This window comes from Panthera onca, chromosome B3 (assembly GCF_046562875.1).
Source record: "Panthera onca isolate mPanOnc1 chromosome B3, mPanOnc1 haplotype 2, whole genome shotgun sequence".
Lineage (NCBI taxonomy): Eukaryota > Metazoa > Chordata > Mammalia > Carnivora > Felidae > Panthera > Panthera onca.
This window is the reverse complement of record NC_138344.1, coordinates 4,959,344-4,983,657: the sequence shown is the minus strand read 5'-3', so window position 1 is coordinate 4,983,657 and position 24,314 is coordinate 4,959,344. Positions and strand designations below refer to the sequence as shown.

Sequence of the window (24,314 nt, the reverse complement as noted above, 5' to 3'; positions counted from 1 at the left end):
TGTGTGTGTGTCTCTCTCTCTCTCTCTGCCCCTTCCCTGCTCGTGCTCTGTCTCTGGCTCTCAAAAATAAATAAACGTTAAAAAAATTTAAATAAGAGGCCAAGAGACCAAGTCCCAGGTCTGAGCCACTCCAGAACAGGACTCTTTCATGAGTCATGAAATGGACGGAGTGAATATGGGAGACAATTAGGCGGATGAGTTTGTACAGAGTAGTATGCATAAAATACAAAATACAGAACTCCACTAGACTAGGGGGTCTACATTTTGTCCAGCAAATAATAATGCAGGTTCTTTAGCAGAAGAGTGAGAAAGTGAAAGTGACACTTTCAAGAAATTAGTTTCTCAAAAGAATGTAACGCGTATATACAAAAATCATTTTTTAATCTCATTTTTGTTTAAAAATGTTTTGAAAAGGATATTCATAAAAAATGCCAATAGTGGTTATTTCTAGGGGATGAGGGGTTAATTTTCTGTGTATTTTTTGTTTACTTCTGGATAGCTTGTATTACTCTCTGAAAAAAAATATTATTTTAAAAACAGGAAAAGTCACTATTTCGATTTTTTAAAAAGTGTATTAACACAGGGTGAGAGAGTGAAATTAGCCAACAAGGCAAGTCCAGAAGCTACAGCAGACAGATGAGCAAACAGAATAGTGCGGGCCCACCTGAGGACAACAGTAGCTAAAACAGAAGACATACGAACACAAAAAAATAGTAATAAGCAATAGTTCCTAAACAAATCCACTGATACCTAAAATAAACTCAAACCATGTCATCGGTACAAGAACAGATCAACACTCCTATTGTTCTGTAACATCTCTCCAGGTACCTGAGTCAGGGACATACTTACTATTGACTTTGTTGATATTGCCTTGAATTTCAGCTTGCGTGAGCAGCTCCTCATAAACATCCCTTTCTCTCTCAGAGTTTTCTGTCTGAAGATGAGTAAAAAAGTCACAGTCAGTTCAGGTCTCTAAGAAGACCCACAGCAACATACTTGCACTTCTCCCCCACCAAAAGACAACAAAGAGTAAGGGTGTGGCTTGCAATCCTTAATGAAGCACAACTTCATTAAGTTGCGGGACGCTACACAAATATCAACGAAAAACGTAAAAAGCAGATCTACTTGTTAATGACAAGCCCAAAGTTTCTCCCAGAGTTGGGGAACACGAGCCTGAGCAGGAAGCACAGGTGAAACCCGTCCTGCCCACTTGTGAGCCTGCATCCTTGCCTCAGACCCGAGCAGAACGGGCACACCCTAAGACCAGATGTCAGAACTTCTCGTCAGTTTGTACAAAATTCAAGATTAAAAGTCAAAATGGAACCGAATACCAAAAGACTGCATACTGTGTGAATCATCATTTATATGTAATTCTAAAAAAAGCAAATACAGTGATCTGTTCAGATTGGAGGTTGCTTGGGGTCAAGGGCAAGGGATAAGAGTAGTGGAGGCAGACTATGAAGAGGGACCTGGGGACTTTGGGGATGATGGTTTTGTAACCATATACATTTGTCAAAACTCGTCAAACCATACACATAAAATGAGCGAATCTTATTGTATGTAAATCATACTTTAAGAAAACTGATTTTAAAAACGGAGTTATAGCAAACAATGAAAGAATATCGATCAACTAGAAAGAACAGACGTTCCATTTTTACCCTGTTTTTAGCATTTGTCATTTTCTCCTGTTTGGCCTGATAAAGCACATCCTGGTAAGTGGAAGCCAAGGGATCTTCAAGATTTACAAGCATGGCGTTGGGGTTTCTCAGAGCTGCAAACGTGTCAGCTGGAATTCTACGGTCAATAGCTTCATTAATAGCAATAACAGCAGCATGCACTAAAAAAAAAAAAAAAAAATTCAAAACATAGAACACAGAAGTTATATACAGCAAGGGACGTACACGACACATACAAAACATTACAACCCCCTATTGCAGAGAAAGGCTCATCATGATAGAGAAACAATGACTGGGGCTGAAGGAACGGCGCCCTGAATCCTGTAAGCCTCGTCTCTTCCTTTGGATGCACAACGTCACAGCTCTGCCTGTGATTCATGTCTGGGAGGCTGAGTTTGGAATCCCACAGGGAAATATTCATAAAAGAGCCTTGCAAGGAGTGTACGTTATGGAAATGTTCGCCCTTAATCATCATGTAAATACCATTAAAAAAAATAAGACACTCAAAGAGGGGCTGAAATCTAGAACTCAATTTCTAAATGTTTTCATTTTCATCAGAACCAAGCACTTACTCCCAAATAACAGCACAGAAGATGGCAACAGTGTTAAAACTACATCTACTGGGGCGCCTGAGTGGCCCAGTCGACTAAGCATCCGACATCGGCTCAGGTCATGATCTCATGGTTCATGGGTTTAAGACCCACAGACAGTGGGATTCTCTCTTCCTTTCTGGCTTGCTGCCCCTCCCCCACTCGTGCTCGCGCTCTCTCTCTCTCTCTCTCTCTCTATCTCTCAAACTTAAAAAAAAAAAAAAAAAGCTACATCTACTGACTTGCTAGCAAAATTCCTAATTCCAAGACCATCACTATAGTATTCATTACTGAAAGTGGTAGCAACAATCCCATTTGAACCCACAAAATTTCTCTCTTCTTACATGCAGCTTCATCCACTGAGAGTTCGTTAGCCAGGATGCCCCCGATCTTGCTGAAGGCGGGCATCTGGATCCCGTACTTCTCCAGTTCAATCTTCATGTTGTTGATTTCCTCTTCTGCAGGAAGGGATAAAGACCCAGGTGAGCAAGTTAAGCACCTTCCCATAACTCAGAGAAGGAAACCGCATCCCCAACTACAAAATGGGATAAAGTGGTAGCTACCTCGTAGGGTTGACACGATGACTTAATGAGATAATTATGGAAAGCACTTAACAGAGTATCCGGCACATAACGTACATGGAGTAGATACTAACTGTTATTACTATTATCAAGAACATCAAAAATAACTAGAACGTGAGAACAGCCCTACAGAAAATAGTTTTTCAAAACTGCTACTTGTGGCATTTCTACAATGAACTTATGAATGGAGCAGCTTTAAAAGGAGCTCAACAACAAGTGACCCACAGGCCAGCCAGCCTTCTTTCTCGGTCTTCACACACCAAGTCACTACTGCTATTAAACAATTTTCCTTCCAAGGCAGGAAGCCAAATGATAAAGGAAACAACATGTGAGGTTTGGCCCTTTGCCCTAGGTCTGGTGAACAACTTCCCTAGAAGGAAAAATATCATAGATAAAAGTTTTATTCAATTTAAAATTCCCAAGCCTACAAAATAATGACCAGTTCAAAAGATTTGAATCTATATTGCCCCTAACCAATATTACCAATGTTCTTTTTCTTCCCAGGCCCCCATCTCTTCAAGCAAGCATCTACTAGAGCAAATACACATAGAATAAGGTAAATAAGGTAAATTTTTTAATTACTTAATTGTCACCTCTGCATTATCTCCGTCCCCATAGCATACCCCTTGCTTTGCCCGCAGTAGGGACTTGCGAGAAGCAAAGGAAAAGACTAAGTGTTTTCACCATGCATGGATATTTCATGTTAGATGCTAATACGGTATTATATATTTTCTGTGTTATATATTAATACTATTCCCACTTTACATATAGGAAAATGGACACTCACTAACCATACTCACGTCAGAAACGAGAGAACAGAGTTTAAAATTCCAACGTTAGCATTCTTCTCAGCAAACCAGGAGAAATAAGTTACTTATCCTTCTTTGATCTCTGTTGCCAGAGTGTTTTTAAAGCCCTATGTCTTTAAGATTGGTACTGTTGACTCTCCAGGCTATTTCTACATAAATCAAGCATTTCCTGCCAAGTTTGCAACTCCTTACCTGTGAAGTCAACCTTTCCATATAGGTCTTGAATCTGAGGAGCCAGGCCTAGTTTGAACAGGTACAAACTAGAAGACACGATATGCAGAAAAGAGTTAGGCCTCCCACTGCATCTAGCTGCTGCTCTTAGACTGAAGGGGAAAGGTAGCAAACATAAAGAACAGAAACATTCTGAACACAGACTCCTTGCATGCTACCATATTCCCCTTTGCAGTTACCGTGCTTTACCTCAGAACCTTTTTTCAGTTTTACATAACATTGTCCTAGAAAGTTCCATAATGCAATGCAAAAAGCACCAGACTGGGAGTCAGAAGACACAGGTTCGAGTCCCAGTCCTGGTACAAATCTAGTGTATAATTAGATGTTGACATACATGTGGATGTAATTAATCTAAGTGGAGCATCTTCACTTTTGTTTACCTTCCTGTGATCAATAAGCTTTAAGTAAAATAAGATATTTGAGAAAAGTCCCATGAAAATGATTCAAATAGAAAGTCTTAGTTAAACTGAATTCAGGGGCGCCTGGATGGCTCAGTCGGTTAACCGTCCGACTTCAGCTCAGGTCATGATCTCACGGTTCATGGGTTCAAGCCCCGCATTGGGCTCTGTGCTGACAGTTCAGAGCTTACAGCCTGCTTCAGATTCTGTGTCTCCCTCTCTCTCTACCCCTCTCCTGCTCACACTGTCTCTCTCTTTCTCAAAAACAAACATCAAAAAAAATTTTTTTAATAAATTAAATTAACTGAATTTATATCGCTGATGGAAAAGTTTCATTCAGGTAATTTATGAGTTTTACAGTAAATATTATATATATTTACTGTTTAAAAAAAATCTAGTAGACTTCAAATTTCATGAAGGCAGGAACAGTAAGTTGTTCACCAATGTCTACCCAGAACCTCTTAATAAATATTTATATTTCATAGATGGATAGCTGGATAAGTAAATGTCTATAAGCCTGAGTTAGCCTAAGTGGATTCTAAGGACCCAGCAGATCAGAATCAGTAAATCAGAAGGGTGCTTGACAGGGATGGACATGGGCAAGACACTGACAGCCTAGCAATAAGGGAATAAATATAACACCCTGAGAAACAAATCATAAACACAATAGAACAATCTCCAGTTTTTGCAAAAAATCTATAAAGCTCAGTATTATCTGAACACAAATGTGGATCATACACATTGCATTCACAGAACTGACCAGAATTTAAATTATATATAATAAACTCACATGTATAATCTAAAAAAAAAAAAAAAAAAAAAGCCAAGCATTCTGAAAACACATTCAAATTTATGCATTCAGAGTAGCTAATTATTTTCTAAGATAAATACAAGTATGAACCATACGTATACGATTGAGTCCTTTTTTTAGAGTAAAATGCTCAAAATAGAACTATACAAAGTTCCTCTCTCAGAAGATTTTAACTCTATTTAACAAATTTTCCAAAGCAAATTAGCCAATAACGTTCTACACCTGTAATATGTCCCCATTATATGTATTGTTTCTCCCACATATGTCCCACCTGCATTCCAAATTAGTAAGAATATGTTTCTTGAGGAATTTCTTCCTCTTTTATTTCTACTTTGAAACAGGAAAGAGGCTGCCATACTTTAAGAAATTGCAAACGTCTGGGGTGCCTGGGTGGCTCAGTCGGTTAAGCATCCGACCTCGGCTCAGGTCACTGTCTTGTAGTTCGTGAGTTTGAGCCCCACATCGGGCCCTGTGCTGACAGCTCAGAGCCTGGAGCCTGCTTCGGATTCTGTGTCTCCCTCTCTTTGCCCCTCCCCTGCTCACTCACGCGCGTGCTCTCTCTCTCAAAAATAAATACAATTTAAAAAAAAGAAATTGCAAGAGTGTCATTTTAACAGCCTCAAGGAGCGAATTCGTTTTTAAGGTCTTCCAACAGTAAATTAAAGTTACGATGTCGCTAGCTGCTATAAATAAAGTAGAGGAGAAGCTAAGACATAGGCATCATCTTTCTTTTATCTCATTTCAATGATTAGGAATATTTTAAGGAGATGGTGAAGCTATGAATATAATCACAAGGACCACTCAGATCCTCTTGCACAGAACAGAGAATATTCAACCTAAAAGCTGAACCTTTAAAGTCCTACCAGTAAACACCCCTTTTCCAATCTTTGCTCCTATTCTCCCATGCCTACTTTTACAAATAACTGTTAGGCACCTACAATGTTTAGTCTGTACTGAGCTCAGGTTTATTTTTCTTTTTTTTTTTTTCCTATTTAAGCTCTACTTTACAGCAATAGGGGGAAGGAGGTTATGTTAGCCTACTGGGATTCCTATTATCTTTGCTGACTACAGAGTAACCTGGAGGAAGTCACTAGGCTGATCGCAGAGATCTTAAATACAAACACAGCAGTTGACAGGAAACAGAATCTAGTGCAGCACGATCCCTGATCTCTGATTAGAATTTCTCTGATACTAGAAATGTTTTATAGTATATATAGTATCATGTAATGTTTGCTTATGTAAGTATATACAGTATTAGAAGACATCCCCAGCAAGCCTTGAGGCAGCACCCCTAAACAAAAACACTACTATTCTGAAGAGAAACATACACATAATCACAGTAAGTAGACACATATTCTAAATAACCTCAATTAATTCTGTTCAGATTTCACCAACAAATCTGTTTGAACCAAACTTAAATGTAACTTTCAGCTTTTACATCTCTTTTGAATTTAGGATATATGACTATGGGCCCATTTAACCTCCAAATCAGTTCTTAGAAAGATAAAACACCAGAGGAAATGGAAATGAAGTATACAAACCTATGCAAAATAATAATGAATTAGGGTCTTATCTGAGGGTGGAATGTAATCCAGAAAAGTAATTTAGCAGGACTAAATACAGGGACTATCTCTGGAATAACGCTAGTCAAGAAACAAGGAGATAATGCTTCTTTGTTGCTACTGATCCAAAAGGAGATGGTGCCTCACCCCTCACAGTGAGGCAAGGAATCTGCCTCGATACTGTTGTCCTATATGGTAAAGAAGAGGCTCCCGGCAGGTGTTAAGTGCCTATATAGCAAGGGCTGACGGCACTTCAGGAAAAACACTCTAGGGAGGAAAGAAATCGTAAATCACCAACCAGAACACATTGCTCTGTGTATACTTCCCAAGCATGGGCTGCAAACTGAAGAGAAATGAAAAACAAGAGCAGACTTCCTTCCTTCCCGATTCTGACTCCATCATGAGAAAGGCAGAGTTACTTCTTCATCTCTAGTTCAGAGAATTTGAAGGCTGAGGACCCAGGTTATGCTGCAGAAGGCCATGGCTGCAGAACTCGTAGAGAGTTCCGCCAGCTCAGCCTCTTGCCTGCCAAGTTCAGATACCCATTGTAGGTACAACCTTCACAAGGTTATCAACACAGACCTCACGTAACTCACAGCCAGTCACAATACTCAGAGTTAATCTGATTTTGGCTCAGACCCGTACATTTGAAATCACTGCAATCTGAACATTCCCCTAGATCCCACCCATTCCTAAACATTTTTAAAAAATTCTCATGTTGTTCTTGTTTGTCCAATATTATGCTATGAACCTTGGGGGGGGTGGGGGTGGGGAAGAAACGTAAAGCATGACCTCTGTCTCTAAGATGCTAATACCTAAGAGAGAGAAAGCCAGTAAACACATGAAAGAAACAATATATAACTTAGAAACCAAGAAACACAGGAGTTTAAACAAAGGACTGAGCTGGAGTCACTGGAAATCCAAAACATCACCAAGAAGGTGGGAATTCAATTAAAATGTGACTGGATACACTGAGATAAACATGAAGAGTCATCTGAGAAAAAGAAAGAACCATTTCCTTTTTTCATTTATGGGTAATAAAATATCCCCTTGAGCCAGAACAGGGGAAAGGAAGATTTTTTTATAATGTAGGATTGTGACCACAAGCATTTATTGGCTACGTACTATATGCTAGGCATCTAAGTACTAGAGACACAAAGATAAAGAATAACAGAAATAGTCCTTGTCCCCAAGGAGACCACTGAAAGTCAGCTACAAGAACAAAATAAGCAGAGTACAGTGTAAAAGCCTTATACTTGAAGGAGGAGGTATGTGCAGATGCTAGAAGAGCACAAAGATGGGAAGGAGCTGATTCCATCTGAGGGAGAAAAAGGAAAAGAAGGTATCAACGAACAGTGGCATTCCACAGTGGCAGCTGGAGAGGAGCATGGGTTAAACCAGGGAGTAAAGGGCAATCAGGCAACGGACCAGGGAGTAAAGGGCAATCAGGCAACGGAAACAGAATAACCTAAGGCACAAGAGTGTGTGGCACGTCGACCAGTCCTCAGCTATAGTCTTTCTTTTGTAGTTTTCAGAATATTCCAGAGATACCAAGGGTCTGGCCCATGTTCAATCAAACTGGAGACAATAGGCTTCTCATGGGTCAATATTATACATGTATTTATATACATCATTAGTATTTATTAAGCACACATACAGGATGCTTTATAAAATGGGCAGCCCACTGGAGCGCCTGGGTGGCTCAGTCAGTTAAGCACACGACTCTTGATTTCATCTCAGGTCATGATCTCATGGTACGTGAGTTCAAGCCCCATGTCGGGCTCCGCACTGGCAGTGCAAAGCCTACTTGGGATTCTCTCTCTCTGTTCTCTCTGCCCCTTCCCTGCTCACTTGCTCTCTCTTCTCAAAATACATAAACTTTATTTTAAAAATAATAAAATAAAATAAAATTAAATTAAAATAAAACAAAACAAAACAAAATAAAATAAAATAAAATGGGCAGCCCAAGCAAAGAAACCCCATACTCATGGCCCACTTACTTCTTCCACCTTCCACTTTAGCCCTATAGCCATCACGTAAATTTGTAGCACTCTGACTCACCCCACTACTGCCTCCAATTCCCACCCGACCGCACCCCTCTCTCCACGCAAACCACCTCTTCCTTCCAATACAGTACTCTGTTGATTCCAAGAGCCAAGGACCTGAAATTAAATCATCTTCCAAATTTATTATGAAACTATGAAAAAAATATACTTAGTTTCAGTTCCTATTTCTCATATTTGTTTGACATAAAAATTACTGAACAGATGGCTCGGTGAGGACCTAGAAAACTAAATTAAAAATCAGCCATTTGATATTTGCTGGCATTATTTGAAGATGTTGACAAAATTTAGTTATACTACTAAAGTATTAACACAGGGCATTTTTTAATTCAGCTATTGGCCTGCAACGAAATAGTAAACAATGAAAGTTTTGAAATGTATATACTTTTTGCGATTTTCAAGAAATTTTTTAAAGAAATTTTAATGAGAAGGAAAGGAACTGCATCTCAACTAAAATGCACAGCTCACAGAAACAGTAGATCAATAATGAAACACTATCCTATGTTTTCAGAGCCAAATTATCTGCGATTATGGGAATAAATCCCTTCTCTCTACTTCCTAGAAAAACACAGCTGTTTCTCACCATTTCGTTCAGACAACTGTATCCTATGCTATTTGAAAATTCTGAAGCTGATGCAAAACTTTTTCATCACACCATGGACAAAAAGCTGTATCTTCTATTCAGATGTTGTTCCTAAACTGCTTTCTTTTACTGAGAGAGAACTGACATATAATACTAGTTTCAGGTTATACAACACAATGCTTCAATAGATGCATATACCGTGAAATGTTCACCACAATAAGTTCCACTAACGGCCACCACCACAGTTACTGATGTTTTCTCCTTGTACTGAGAACTTTTAAGATCTACTCTCTTAGCAACTTTCAGATATACAATACACTATTATTAACTATAATCTCTGTGTGGTACATCACATCCTCGGGACTTACTTATTTTATAACTGGAAGTTTGTAATTTTTGACCCCCTTCGTCCATTTCGCCTACCCCCTAATCCCCACCTCTGGCAATTCGGCAATCCGTTCTCTGTATCTACATACACTGTTCATTTTACCAAGAAAATCTGATTACCTGAGTGCATGAATACAGTAGATACATCTCGGCATATTTTTTCGATCGTAGATATCTGTAGTTTCTGGGTAAAAAATCTAAGGAGAAATAAAAGAAGCAGAGTAAGGTATCCATCTACTGGCTCATTCACCAATCATCAACAATACAAATAAAACAGTTAGCAAACATTATTGCCATTCAGCAAGTAATTTCGTTAGGGGGAACAGACAATTAATTCATCACAAGTCATATAAGGAACAAAATCCTATAAAACAGAAAAAGCACTAGTTGGAAAAGCCTCATCTGGTCAACCCACTGAATTTCACCAGGTATGCGAAAGTGATTTGTTTACTGCCGACTCAGCTACAAGCAGATGACACCAAGCGCTCATCCAGTTGAAATCACTGGCAAATGTAGGAAGCTCTGAAGGACTACAATCTTCCCAGTTACTATATACCATGCCTAGACTGAGTAGTAGCTAACCAATGAACATTTCCTTAGGTGCTTTCAATTATGCAAACCACTACATTTAGACATTGAAAAATACTACAAAAAATTAAAATGTGTTGTATGTGGGGCACCTGGCTGGCTCAGTTGGCGGAACGTCCGACTGATTGATCTCGGGGTTGTGAGTTCAAGCACCACGTTGGGCGTAGAAATTACTTAAAAATAAAATCTTTTTAAAAATGTGTTATATGCTTGGCAGAAGTGAAAAGACACACAGACGAAGTATCTGCAACAGAGGACATGTACGGGAATGTGGAAGATAGGTGGTTCTCCTTGGTAGCACTTACCACAAATAATCAGTTACCTGTGTTACTATCTGTTTGACTCCTCCAACAGACTACAAGCTACATGAAAGGCAAGGGTCAGGTCTATGTTGTTCAATGCCAAGCCCAGAGCCAAGGTCATGGGAGTGGCTCTATATTTAATGAATTAATGAATGAGGTTGAATAGGAACATAGCAAGTTTAGATTGGGAGTAATCTTCAATTTCAAGACCTATCTTCATGGTGATGTGGCACCATATAATTCGTTCTATAACTTAGGGGGAGAAGGAGTAATAGTGGTTTGGAGAAGTGAAAGACTGAATTATGAGGCAATGAGAAGAATCTGGATAAGAGTAAAAGGGCTTAACTAAGGCAATAGGAAGAGTACTGCAGCACCTTGTATCCATTAGAGTCCTTAACACATGGTGTTTGTTTTCATGCTTTTCTCACAATACCTATGGCTCTCAACTAGAAAGAACCACCCCCCTTGAGACATGGGATGTAGCAGAATCCTCTTTTTTGATAATTTTTCAAGTTCTACATGCTCACCTCCCAAGACTGAGATGTCTTCTCCTGAAAGGTGAACATTACGGTCACGGTGAGACACCCTTCCCAAAAAAAGTACAGACTATATTTTAGAAAGTAACAGAACAATACAGTTGGGTAGGGTAGGATATATCAGATTAAGAAGACCTTGAACGTCAGACGAGTTTGAACTTGATATGCGGGCCACGGAGAAGTCCTAGCTCTGGAGCCAAGGATAAAAACAGAGTCTCTGTAAGATCTGACTGGAGACAGGATACAGGATATATTGAATAGTGGAGAAACTGAAGCTAAGGAGGCAGGCTGATAAGCAGTTTGAACGGATAAAAGAAACATTTCAAATACATGAGGAAGGTTTGGGGAATAACTGCATTTAGGAGTCCAAGGTAACCTTAAGATTTTGAGACGGGATGACTGGGGAAATGAAGACAGGCTACCATTTAGTATAGAGGAGGGAGGTTCACTTGGGGAAAAGGCAAGGTTTACTTTTAGATAGGAGGAATTCTAGCTAGTAAAAAGCTATCCAAGGAGAACTGTCCAGCAGCCATTTGAAGACAGTGTGTTTATCTTATAGCAAAGTCCTCAAAATAACTGAAACCATGAGAATGAGAGAATGTAGCTAAAATAAGGATTGCATCTCAAGGGACGCCCACCATTAGGATAGAACACATAAGGAAGACAGCACTAGTTGAACAGATTTAAAACAATTTAAAAATCAAAGTCAAAACCACAAAATACTTCCTGGAGGAGGTAGCCAAGAGGACCAATTATAATAAAGAGACAAAAGGGATAAGAACCAAAAGCTTTATCACCTTAAGTTTCTATATTTAGCTTACTTATACCATATGAAGAGATTAGGAAAGAGCATCCCCCAAATCACTATATGTATGTATTGTCAACTATCTATCATACATTTTATTATGGACAACAATTTTTAGGCTAAGTATCATCAGTCCACATTACTCAAGTCTTCTGGACCTAAATCATGTAGGGTGGACATTTCAAGGCTGATAGCCATGGTTAACCCTGTTGTCCCTGAAAGCCTTTGGGGAATTCTATGTTTGGTGCAACTGTGGTCCAGGATAACATACTACCATTAGTAAACAAAAAAAAGTAGTAAAATTAAATCATTAAAAAAAGCATTTTGTAGTAACAATACTACTCATAATAGCACATATTAACAAAGCTTTTAATAGTGTTTATAAAGGTTAAATCATCATTGCCAATGGGGCATACCACATAAAAAACAGACACAAGAAGATACAAGTGCACAGAGAGGCAAAGTAGGTGTAAGAACTTGACATACTGCCTTTCCTGACATTTGTGAGGCCTAATTCTCAAACCCACCAGTGTGAGGAACAGAAGTTCAGTATCTGGCTCTGAAAAAAAGAGGACAAAAGCTAGTCTGCTACAAAGATTTGGCTCTGGATTGAGCTCAATTCAAGACACAGATGTGCAAAACAACGCTAAATATCAAATGTTCATTTCTGAGTGGTTCTAGTCACTCTCTGGTACTCCCCATCTCCCATTTTTTCTTCACCTTTCTCTGCTTACAACAATTTAGACTCTATAGGAAATTATAAAGAAAATAAAAACCACCCCTTAATCCCATTCACAGAAATGAAAACTACTATCTCCTTATAGACTTTTCCCAAGAATATTAACTTTTCCATAAAAATAGCAATCTCACTTTAGCCAAAACACAAACTCTTACCTTAGCCTGTTTTGTTTTCCCCCCAACTTAACACATCACAGACAACTTCCTTTGCCAATACAGATTGATATCATGCTTTCTAATGGCTGCATTAGTGTATGATTGGCTGCAATACAATTAATACCTCTAGCGAAGGAATATGTGGGTGCTATCAATTTGTCCTATCCTAAGCAATGCTGAAAAAAAATCTTACATATCCATCTCTTTGGGCTTGTCTGATTTACTAGAAGGATAAATTCCTAGAAGTAGAATTCTTAGGTCAAAAGATATGGAAGAGAAAAAGGAAAAAAAAAAAAAAAAAGATGTCCACACCTCTAAGAGTTGACAATACAGCATGGCTTTATGGATTCAACACAGAACGGGGGGGGGGGGGGGGGGGGGGGGGGGGAGTCTAGAGACGGCAATCTAACAGCAATGCTAAATAAACTCCTGAGCAGAACACTCAAGGATGTACACTTACTCCAAACTCATCCACTATACACATTAAATATGTGCAGTCTCTGTCTAGCAATTATACCTCAAGAAAAATGTTTAAAAAAAAATCACCAAAACAAGATATAAGAAGTACATGTTATTATATTGCCTCTACAATTTGAAACATAAAATAATAATCCATTATGTTCTCTTGCAGATATGATTATTCTGCATCTGGGAAATGACATTTCTAAAATATTTCCTAAAGTCAAATTTTAATTTAACAACTTTGTGGAAAAAAAAACCACCACTGAATTATATACTTTAAAAAGGTAGATAGGTAGATTTGGGGGCTCCTGGGTGGCTCAGTCGGTTAAGCATCTGCCTTTGGCTCAGGTCATGATCTCACAGTTCGTGAATTCGAGCCCTGCGTCAGGCTCTGTGCTGACACCTCGGAGCCTAGAGCCTGCTTTAGATTCTGTGTCCCCCTCTCTCTGCCCCTCCCCGACTTGTGCTCTGTCTCTCAAAAATAAATAAATATTTTTAAAAAATGTCTTAAGGTAGATTTCATGGTACATGAATTTTAATCTAAGTCTACAATTTGATATAGTAAATGACATCATAGGGAATTTCTCTAGGGTAAAGTAAAGCAGGAATGAGTAATAATAAAGAAAAAGAACAAAAGAAAAAAAAAAACTATTTCCTAAAACAAACAGAAGAGATCCTTTAGTACTTGAAAGAAAGAAAGAAAGAAAGAAAGAAAGAAAGAAAGAAAGAAAGAAAGAAAGAAAGAAAATCATCAAAGATCCGATTGAGAATAATTTTACAGGCAGAATGACAACTACATGCCAAAACAACCTTATCTAAGCCCGAACTTGAATATCACATAAATTACCTTTGGCAATCCAATGTCATCCATGGCATTCAACCACTGAATCACATTATCAGTGTGTCTAAAGTGCAGGCCAGTTGCCTAGAACAAACAAGAGACAATTAGGCACTGTTGGCAATGTTGAAGCAAATACTAAATAAAGACTCTTTGCAAGGTCCCCTTATGAGACTTTGCAAGGTCCCCTTACATTTAAGGTCTGTCTAAAGCATTGTGTTAAGATTCCACTCCCCAAAACCCAAATCTCAGCTCCCCTCACTTAAGAACTACCTGGAGCCAAGCCAGGCTGACTCAGTTGGTAGAGCATACATATGACTCTTGATCCCAGGGTTGTGAGTTTGACCCCCACATGGGGTGTACAGATTTATTTAAAAAAAAATAAAATCTTAAAAAAAAAAAAATAGAACCATCCAGGGAATCTTCCTGTAGAGTTGAGCCTTACAGAACATGATCTTTGGAGTCCAATTATATTGGATTCGCCTCCCAGCTTGGCCGTCTACTGGTGACACTGGGCAAGTCACTTCACCCTGTTGAGTTTCCCCATCTGTAACACCCACTGTATGTGTTTGGTATAAACACACAAGGGGAAAATGTACATAAGGCACTCAGTGTGGTGGCTGACAGAGAGAAAATACTTACAGACTGACATATTAAACATATTAATCAGGGTTTGGATACCACACATACAAATATCCCCCTCTAAATCTCTATGTCTGCTATTTTTCAGCAAGATTCACTCTCCAGACGGGAGGAGGGGCAGGACTATTATTTTTATTGCTATACAGTCTCTACTCTTCCTTAAGTGTCTTCTTGCTCTGTCCCACAAGGTACGCCACTCAACAGAGTTGCCTTCAGAAAAGGAAAGTTTCTCTTTGGGATGTCAATTTTGGTCTGCCTACACTCCTGTCGTCCTTTGACTTTAAACGTAAAACGTAAAAATCTCTTTTGATTCTGTCTTCATCCTTGGTTCATTCCAGGTTCTGGCCCAATTCCTATCATTGCCCCGCTTCCATCTGCTCCTGGTTTTTCAACCCTCCACCTTTTATGCCCATCCTTTTCCAAAGAGGTGCTCATGGGAAAGCTCCCCCGCAACAGATTTTGGTCCTTGTCAACACTCCAACTTAACCAAGCAGTCTTCTTTTTCAGAGCCCTGGGCCACAGGAATCAAACCCTTTCAGGTACCTCAATTTCCTGAAATTGGATTGCTTTCCCAATTTACCTTGAACTCCAGGGGGACCTTTTTTCCTAAAGTTGCTATTGCTTTCAGTTTGCCAACAAATCTCAGTGCTTGGTGAAGATTAAAGTAGTAATCCCCCCCTAGTTACTTCCTCTACTTTTTAAGAAATGAAAAATCCATCAAGGACCATGAAGATTTCTAGGTACACACCATCATAAGAATTGTATCAGAAAGACAGATAGCCATCTTTTACTACTCTGACTTTGCACCCTTTTCTCCACTCTGCCAAATGCTTTATTTTGTCGGAATAAACACACCTACACATATTTCTCAGTAACTCTTACACAGGATAAAGTCCACTAACCTTCTCTCCTAAGTTTATGGAAATTAAAGCACTGAGCGAAGAAGGACTCACCCTGTATCTGGTCTGCTCTCGATCGTAGATTTTCTTCAGGGACACCACTTTGGGAGAGAAGAAGTTTCCTAGTTTGGCAAGGTAGACCCCATTCCTGAGGCCCTCCTCCAGCTCTGTGGTGGGAGGCAGGTCTTCCCCGAGGCATGCTTCCATCCACCTGCACAAAAAGGGGAGAGGACATGAGAAGAGAGGGAAGGTCTGAGCTCTTCCTTAAGAGACTTTGAGCCTCATTTCCCTTCTTGTTGGAGGAGTTTAAGTTCAACATAAGCAATACTCCTTTAAGCTCCAATTGCACCCACATCTTTGTCCCGACCCAGTCAGATCTCAGAGGCGAGGAAATTGCGAAAAACCCCAAGCATCACGGCCACCTTCTTCTCCACACGGCTCCCCTCTCCCATCACAGCAGACACCTGGCTCCTCAGACCCCAACTGCCCAGGAACCTCGGGCTCTAACGCTCAGTCCCTAAGTTATTCCTGCAGAACTCCTAAGAAAAATCATTTATAACTGAAGCCATGATGTCAACTGTTCAGAAATTTAAATTTATTGATGTTCTTTTCCAGTTTCAGAATCCACAGTGAATTTCTACATTCAGATTTTGAGGTTGTTTTGGGGTTACATGAATAGCCAATCATCTCAGCTAAAATAGGGAAGAAAATGCCAATGGAAGCAGTAAAAATTAATTCATGTTTTTCAGAGGATGGGGGGAGGAGGCCGTCAAGGGAAAAGGAAAAGAAAGTTACAATTCCCCTAGAAGACCTCTCCAGAGATGTGAGGCAGGCCCAAGGTAAAATAAAGCACATCTGCATATATTTTCTGCCAACAGAAATGTAGGTAACTAAAAATCATTTAAGGCAATGGTTTTTTTAAACCATTTTTAAGTCACAGAATCCTTTGAATATCTAAGGAAATCCCTCCCCAGAAAAAAATGGAGTCTACCTTGCCATGTACTTAAATTTAATATGTCATTTCAGAGATTTCACAGACTCCAGATTAAAAACCCCTAATTTAAAATTACTCTATTTGGGGCACCTGGGTCCCGAGTTCAAGCCCCACAATGGCCATAGAGCTTACTTTTATTTATATGTGTGTGTGTGTGTGTGTGTGTGTGTGTGTGTGTAAAATTATTCTACTCAAATTTTACACAGCCAATGTTATCCCCACATTCTGGTATCCCCACATACTGATAAAAAACTCCCCAGACACTGGCTGTTGCCTGGTCTATTTTACTAGTGTTAAATTGTGAAAAGACAAAAAAAAATATTGAAAGACATAGCCAACTGAAGTAAAAACTACATTTACTACCAAGCAGGACAACATAAAAATGAAGCTTTTTTTTTTTTTTTTTTTTTTTTAATTTTTTTTCAACATTTTTTATTTATTTTTGGGACAGAGAGAGACAGAGCATGAACAGGGGAGGGGCAGAGAGAGAGGGAGACACAGAATCGGAAACAGGCTCCAGGCTCCGAGCCATCAGCCCAGAGCCTGACGCGGGGCTCGAACTCACGGACCGCGAGATCGTGACCTGGCTGAAGTCGGACGCTTAACCGACTGCGCCACCCAGGCGCCCCAAAAATGAAGCATTTATAATGTTCACTGACATACAGAAGTTTAAATTAAAAGCCAAGTAAAATTGGAAGAAACATTTAACTATCCCACATTTTATAGACACACACACATACCCGTGAAAATTTACATGAAAACACTAATGTACCAATAGAAAAACAGGCCACATAATATGTACATGTATCTATGTATTTTTATATAATTCTTTGTATTAATAAAATTGTTTCAAGGATATACAACACTTAGATTTATCGTACTTCTGTAAATTGTTGCTTTTTAAATAAACTGTTCCTTTTATAATTCAGAATAAGCTTTCTTGTATTAATTCTATCTTTCCAAATTGAGATTACTGCTCAGAATTTTTACAAAATGACAAGGAAAAGCAACAATTTCCTTGTTTTTCCTCAGGTTCTATAAATAGTCATATGTGCTTAAGTAAATAAATACTGGCTGGGTATAGGCATGGCCGGGGAATTTTGTGATTATTCTCCCTACTCGACAATAATAAGTTTTCACCTCTGGCTTTTCTTTCAGGTAGTAGAACTTAAAGGTCACGGGGTCGGGGGCAGGGGGAACAAATGAGTTTTCCAGAAGAATTGTCACAGTAACTAAAACTAGATACCAACTGGTAACCGTTACAAAACCCAAACTACACCTCCGCAAGAGCCCAAAGAGCAGAAGGGCAATGTGGAAAAAGAATGCAGGTCGCCAGTGTGGAAAGCAGCTGCAGCCCAAGGACACATCTCATAGCATCGGCCCTCCGTTATTTTACTGCTAAAAAGCTCGTGGCAAACGCCTCCTGGCAGCCCCCGCTCTCAGGGGACAGTCTAACTTGCGTTCTCATTAACAGAAACAAACCTAGAACAACGGTAGTCTAAGCCAAAACCAGCCCTTCACCATGTAATGGCCCGAGGAAAAAAGTACTTAATTTTCTCCTCCAAACACAGTAAACACATACAAGACTACGGAGGAAGAGCACAGTGTGTGCTTTTGCCTCGAATCGGAGCCAGTTTCCAAAGGTGTTCTGGTTGTCCTCTGAGACGACCACACCAAAATCAGAGTGAAAGGAGGACCACCGCAAGGTCCCCCCCAAGCCTTCACCCTGGCCCCTCCCTGGGGGACAGTCCTGAGTCACAGGAAGGCTCAGAAGTTCTGTGCGGTCAAGGACACGGTGCGCATCACACGATGCCAGGCCGGAAGAGCCGACGGTGAGCTGGTGAAAAGGGGTAGAGGAGGGCAAAACACAGTGCGTCTCCCACCGGCCCCAAACCAACAGTGCCCTCCAAGTCACCACACGTGGGGTGGACTCTGCTTCGCGACAGAGTACCACGTGGTTCGTGGCTGAGAATAAAGTAAGATGAATCAGGACCAAACCGCTTTGAAAAGTTAAGAGCCCGAAGCAGGGTGCTACGTTACTCTGTCATTTTCAATATCAGCAGAAGTCTAGATTCTACCACGGTCCCAAGAATATACCACAAACTCTCCTGTCTGCCCTCCACAGCCATCTGAGACATTTACCCCTCTGCCACTAAACCACAGAATCACAAGACGAGAGCCAGGAACTTAAAGCACTTCTAGGGCAAATCCCTTTGGGTTTTTTTTTTTTTTTTAAATATAGTAATACATATCTATTAGAAAAACTTATTAGACATTTCTTAATATTTTATGAATATTTTCCATGTTATTATATAATTTCTGAAGACTAAGTTACATAAAAATTCTACCAAGTGCTTAATTGGTCACCTATGTTGAACACTTAGTCACTTCCAAATATTTTCAACTACTAAATAATCCTCCAAGGAACACGTTTGTACACAAGTTCTCCTGTATTTACAATTAATTCCTAAGGAAAGGACTTTAGAAGTATAACTCCAAAATAAAAAATCATAAACATTAAAGAAACATTTTTCTATTGTCCAAAAGCTTACCCGAAGGCTATACATATTTGCACAAGCCCCTCATTTTACAAGTTAGAGTAAGGCCTATCCAAGGTCACCCGCTAGCTAGCAGCAAAGGCAGAATAACCAGACCCTGATTCCTAGCTAAGAATCCTCCCTCAGTAAATGACTGCTTCTACCACGTCACTCCAAGAGCCTAACAGGGCTGAGCTCCATAGGAAGTCTAAACACAGCAAAGTGTCAGATAACCCTCCCAGGAAAAAGGCTGGTATCTCTCCACCTCCTGTCCACTAAATAGGGTTTTAAGTATTTCAGTTTAACTCTAAACCCACCACTGATTCTCAGCTCAGATAGAGTTTTCTTATAAAACGTAAGCATTTAATTTGGCTTTATAAGTACATTTTATTTTTTTTTAAGATTTTATTTTTAAGTAATCTCTACACCCAATGTGGGGCTCAAACTTAAAACCCTGAGATCAAGTCACATGTTCTACCGACTGAGCCAGCCCAGTGCCCTTTGCTTTAAAAAATTTTTTTAAATAAATCTACATATAGATCCTTTACACTGCACACAAAAATCAACTCAAAATGGGTCAAAGATTGAAACCTAAGACCTGAAACCATAAACTCCTAGAAGAAAATATTGGATCTAAGCTCCTTGACATCAGTCTTGGCAATGATTTTTTTGGATTTGACACCAAAAGCAAAGGCATCAAAAGCAAAAATAAACAAAAGTGGGACTATACCAAACTAAAAGCTTCTGCAGAGGCAAAGGAAACCATCAACAAAATGAAAAGACAACCTATGAAACTGAAGAACGTATCTGATAGAAGGTTAATATCCGGGGGCGCCTGGGTGGCTCAGCTGGTTAAGTGACCGACTCTTGGTTTTGGCTCAGGTCATGATCTCACAGTTTTGTGAGTTCAAGCCCAGCATCAGGCTCTGCAGTGGCGACGTGGAGCCTGCTTGGGAGTCTCTCTCTCCTTTCTCTCTGCCCCTCCCTGCTGCTTGCATGCTCTCTCTTTCTCTCTCAAAATAAATAAACATTTTTTTAAAGGTCAATATCCAAAACATATAAAGAATTCAAGGGTGCCTGGGTGGCTTGGTCGGTTAGGCGTCCAACTTCAGCTCAGGTCATGATCTCACGGTTTGTGAGTTCAAGCCCTGTGTCAGGCTCTGTGCTGACAGCTCGGAGCCTGGTGCCTGCTTGAGATTCTGTGTCTCCCTCTCTCTCTGCCCCTCCCCCGCTCTGTCTCTCTGTCTCTCTGTCAAAAATAAACATTAAAAAAATTTTTTTTAATTAAAAACAAAAGACAGTTAAACGTCTATAAGGCAATAAAGTATTTTCTTAAAGAAAAGATAAACTGGAGGAAAAATCTGCAACACATAACAAGGAATTAATAACCTCCTATAATCTTTACAAGGAATTAATAATCTATAATCTTTACATGCATATGTACATTTTTTTGCATATGTACATTTTAAATGCTTGAAATAAATAAAATAACAAATATTTCCCCCAGAGAAACGGACTAGAAACACAAACAGGCAACTCATAAGAGAATGTAAATGTGGGAAGGCCAGCTGGTGCAGCCACTCTGGAAAACAGTATGGAGTTTCCTCAAAAAGCTAAAACTGGAACTACCCTATGACCCAGCAATTGCACTACTAGGCATTTACCCATGGGATACAGGTGTGCTGTTTTGAAGGGACACATGCACCCCCATGTTTATAGCAGCGCTATCGACAATAGCCAAAGTATGGAAAGAGCCCAAATGTCCATCAGTGGATGAAAGGATAAAGAAAATGTGGTGTGTATACATGTATATATATACATACGTATATACATATATATGTATACGTATATACATGTATATACGTATACATATATATGTATATACGTATGTATATATATACATGTATATATACATGTATACACACATATATACATATATGTATACACACACCACATATATATACATATATACACGTATATATACGTATATGTATGTGTATGTACATATATGTATACACACATATATACGTATATATACATGTATACACACACATGTATACATATATATGTATACACACACACACACACACACACACACACCACCCACAACGGAGTATTACTCGGCAATCAAAAAGAATAAAATCTTGCCATTTGCAACTACGTGGATGGAACTGGAGGGTATTATGCTAAGTGAAATTAGTCAGAGAAAGACAAATATCATATGACTTCACTCATATGAGGACTTTACGAGACAAAACAGATGAACATAAGGGAAGGGAAACAAAAATAATATAAAAACAGGGAGGGGGACAAAACAGAAGAGATTCATAAATATGGAGAACAAATTGAGGGTTACTGGAGGGGTTGTGGGAGGGGGGATGGGCTAAATGGGTCAGGGGCACTAAGGAATTTATTCCTGAAATCATTGTTGCACTATATGCTAACTAATTTGGATGTAAATTTTAAAAAATTAAAAATAAAATTTAAAAAAAGAATGCAAATGGCCAGTAATTATAGGAAAAATTCTTAATCTCACTACTAATCAAATTAACAATGCCGTATTCGGCTATCAGAATGGCAAAGATAAAAAGGGACAATAGCAACTTATCATCCAATACATGGGGAAACCCCACATTCTTGCACTGTTCCAGAAGGAAATCTGGCAACGTGTACCATCATTAGTAAACTTTGAGAAACTTCCATAAAAGGCAAAGGGTTGCTTCACTTTAAGATATGACTTGGTGACCTGTGGCGTGGATGGCTAAGTGAAAGAGGCTGCCAGCCGACGAGGCTGGGACACAAGACCAGAATGATAAATTCATGCCGAAAACATGTTCAGCTTGAAATAAGAACGGGACATCAGGTGGTGACATCCTACAGGCAGTGGGAAGTCTGAAAGACTCAGGACAGAGGCCCAGCTGGAGACCCCAGTGTGAAGAGGGGCACCACGGGAGCGGAAGAGCTCACCAGAGAATCAGACGTTGAGCAAAATAAAATATGGTCAAGGGACGCCTGCCTGGATGGCTCAGTCAGAGGAGCATGTGACTCTTAATCTCAAGGTCATGAGTTCGAGTCCCGTGTTGGGAGTAGAGATTACTTAACTAAGTAAATAACTTAAAAAATAAATAAATGGTCAAGACTGTGCCTCGGAGAACACCAACACTATTACAAAGAGAGAACAGTCACTATGGTAAAATGAGAACCGTGGCAGAATCACATGATGGCAAGCAAGGAAGGACAACTTGTCAGGAAGCTGCAGAGAGGTGAACGGCAGAGAAAAGGACGCGGCAAACAAGGAAGCAGGCCCCATCCTCACGGGGGACCTCAGTGGAGTGGTGGAGCATGAAGAGTGAGATTACACTAGGAAAGTAAGTAGAAGTGGGGAACTAGAAACAGCCAAAGTAGACTTCTTTTTCGGGAAGTTGAAGAAGTGAGAGAAATCGGAGGAATGGAGAAAGGGTAGATGTGAGGTGGTGGCACCTCTCTCTGTTGATGACTCACGAAGAGGCAGTTATTTGCAGGCCGCAAGAAAGGAACAAGTGCGCAGGGGACTAAAGATACAAGAAATAAAGAAGGCAAGGTTCTGAACAGTACAGGGGGCAGCTCGTTATAGACAGGAACATACCCACTTCTTCCGTGAGAAATGAAGGAAGGAAATAAGAATGAGCAAGAATGACTAGTAATCTAACTAACCTCTCTGAGCTTCAGGTTCCTGTCTGCAAAAACACCTAGTCTCATAAGACTGTTCTGAAGATCAAATGAGAGAATGCATACAAGCAACAGACTCTAAGTAACGGTAGCCGTGTATCTGTGTTACAAGTACGTGCACGAATTAGCTAGATTGCAGAAATAAACCTGCTTCTAGAGTCTGACACCTAGTAACCTGCCTAATACCTGCCTACCTTGTCCTGTGATAGCTGTCACAGGAACCTCATACTTGGCCCTACCCATTCCACCCCTGCAGCAAGACAAAGAAATCACTATTCAGAGAATTCTTAGTGTGGTAAGCCCTAAAACAAGCCCAGACCTAGAGCATACGGAGGCAAGAATCAGGGTGGGACTCAGAATTAGGGGTCTGTGAGGAGGAAACGAGTTGAACGAGTTCTGCAGAGCACGTGACTTCAGCGGTTTCCAGCTCTGTGCAATACAGAAGGGGAACAGACCAATGCCGGAACTGACGCTCCACACCATTGAGATTCGGTTCCTCCAGGAGCCGCTCCTCCGCTCCTCCGGTTACCACACCCGGCGTGCAGAGCCGATGCTCCCTCATGCCAGGGTTACTCGCGGCTGAAAACCTCCCAAGCTGGGCAGTCTTTCCTTGCAACTAGGATTCTACTAAGACCCTAACTTATCTAAGCACCATCCAGGCACTGGAAATACCTAGAAATTATAATCCAGTGTGGCAGGAACAAGTCTTGAGAGAAACGAATGTATTCGATAAAGAACTCACCACCTGAAGAGGAAGGGAATTAGGGCTAGTTTCCCAGAGAAAATGACATTTAGGTCTTGAAGGACTGGGGGGGGGGGGGGGGGTAGTGTTTAGGTGGGGAGAACAAGTCATAGGCCAAGGGAAGAGAATACACAAACCTTCTGAAGGATCTGAAACAGGAATGAAATGACCAGATATAACTTGACAGATCACTCTAAGCAGTAGGGTGAGGAGGAAGAATGGGTAAGGATACAGTCCTAAGAAGTACTGGCAGTAATCCAGGCAAGAAAGATTTATAAAGGCTTGTTTCCCAAGCCATGCAAGCACGTGAGAAACCTTGATAGTATCTGCTTTAAAAGAAACTTCTGAGTATAAATTAAGCCAATCTGAATAGCTATAGGAATGAATGAGAAACAGAAAAGAAACTTTCTTCTTCTTCTCCTCCTCCTTCTCTTATTCATTTAGAGAGTGAACGAGTGCACAAGCAGGGGAAGGGGGGGGGTGGGGAGGGGATGGGAGAATCCCAAGCAGACTTTGCACTCAGAGCACAGAGCCAGACTCAAGGCTCAAACCCATGAACTGTGAGATCATGACCTGAGCTGATATCAAGAGTCAGATGCTTAACCGACTGAGCTACCCAGGAGGCCATTCTTCTTAAGTAATAACTTATTTAACCTAAACATCTCTGAGCAAATAG

At 40.1% G+C, this 24,314-nt stretch overlaps 1 protein-coding gene across 1 annotated transcript in view; it reads right to left on the bottom strand.

Moving 5' to 3' along the window:
• IQGAP1 (IQ motif containing GTPase activating protein 1) overlaps positions 1 to 24,314 on the bottom strand; it is a 101,347-nt gene that overhangs the window by 54,630 nt on the left and 22,403 nt on the right. The window contains exons 3-9 of the mRNA XM_078449048.2: positions 15,712 to 15,868; positions 14,126 to 14,203; positions 9,812 to 9,888; positions 3,849 to 3,916; positions 2,611 to 2,724; positions 1,659 to 1,837; positions 850 to 934 (exon numbers count right to left, since the gene is read on the bottom strand). Of these exons, the coding sequence (XP_078305174.1) occupies positions 850 to 934; positions 1,659 to 1,837; positions 2,611 to 2,724; positions 3,849 to 3,916; positions 9,812 to 9,888; positions 14,126 to 14,203; positions 15,712 to 15,868 (758 nt within the window). The remainder of the gene's footprint in view (positions 1 to 849; positions 935 to 1,658; positions 1,838 to 2,610; positions 2,725 to 3,848; positions 3,917 to 9,811; positions 9,889 to 14,125; positions 14,204 to 15,711; positions 15,869 to 24,314) is intronic.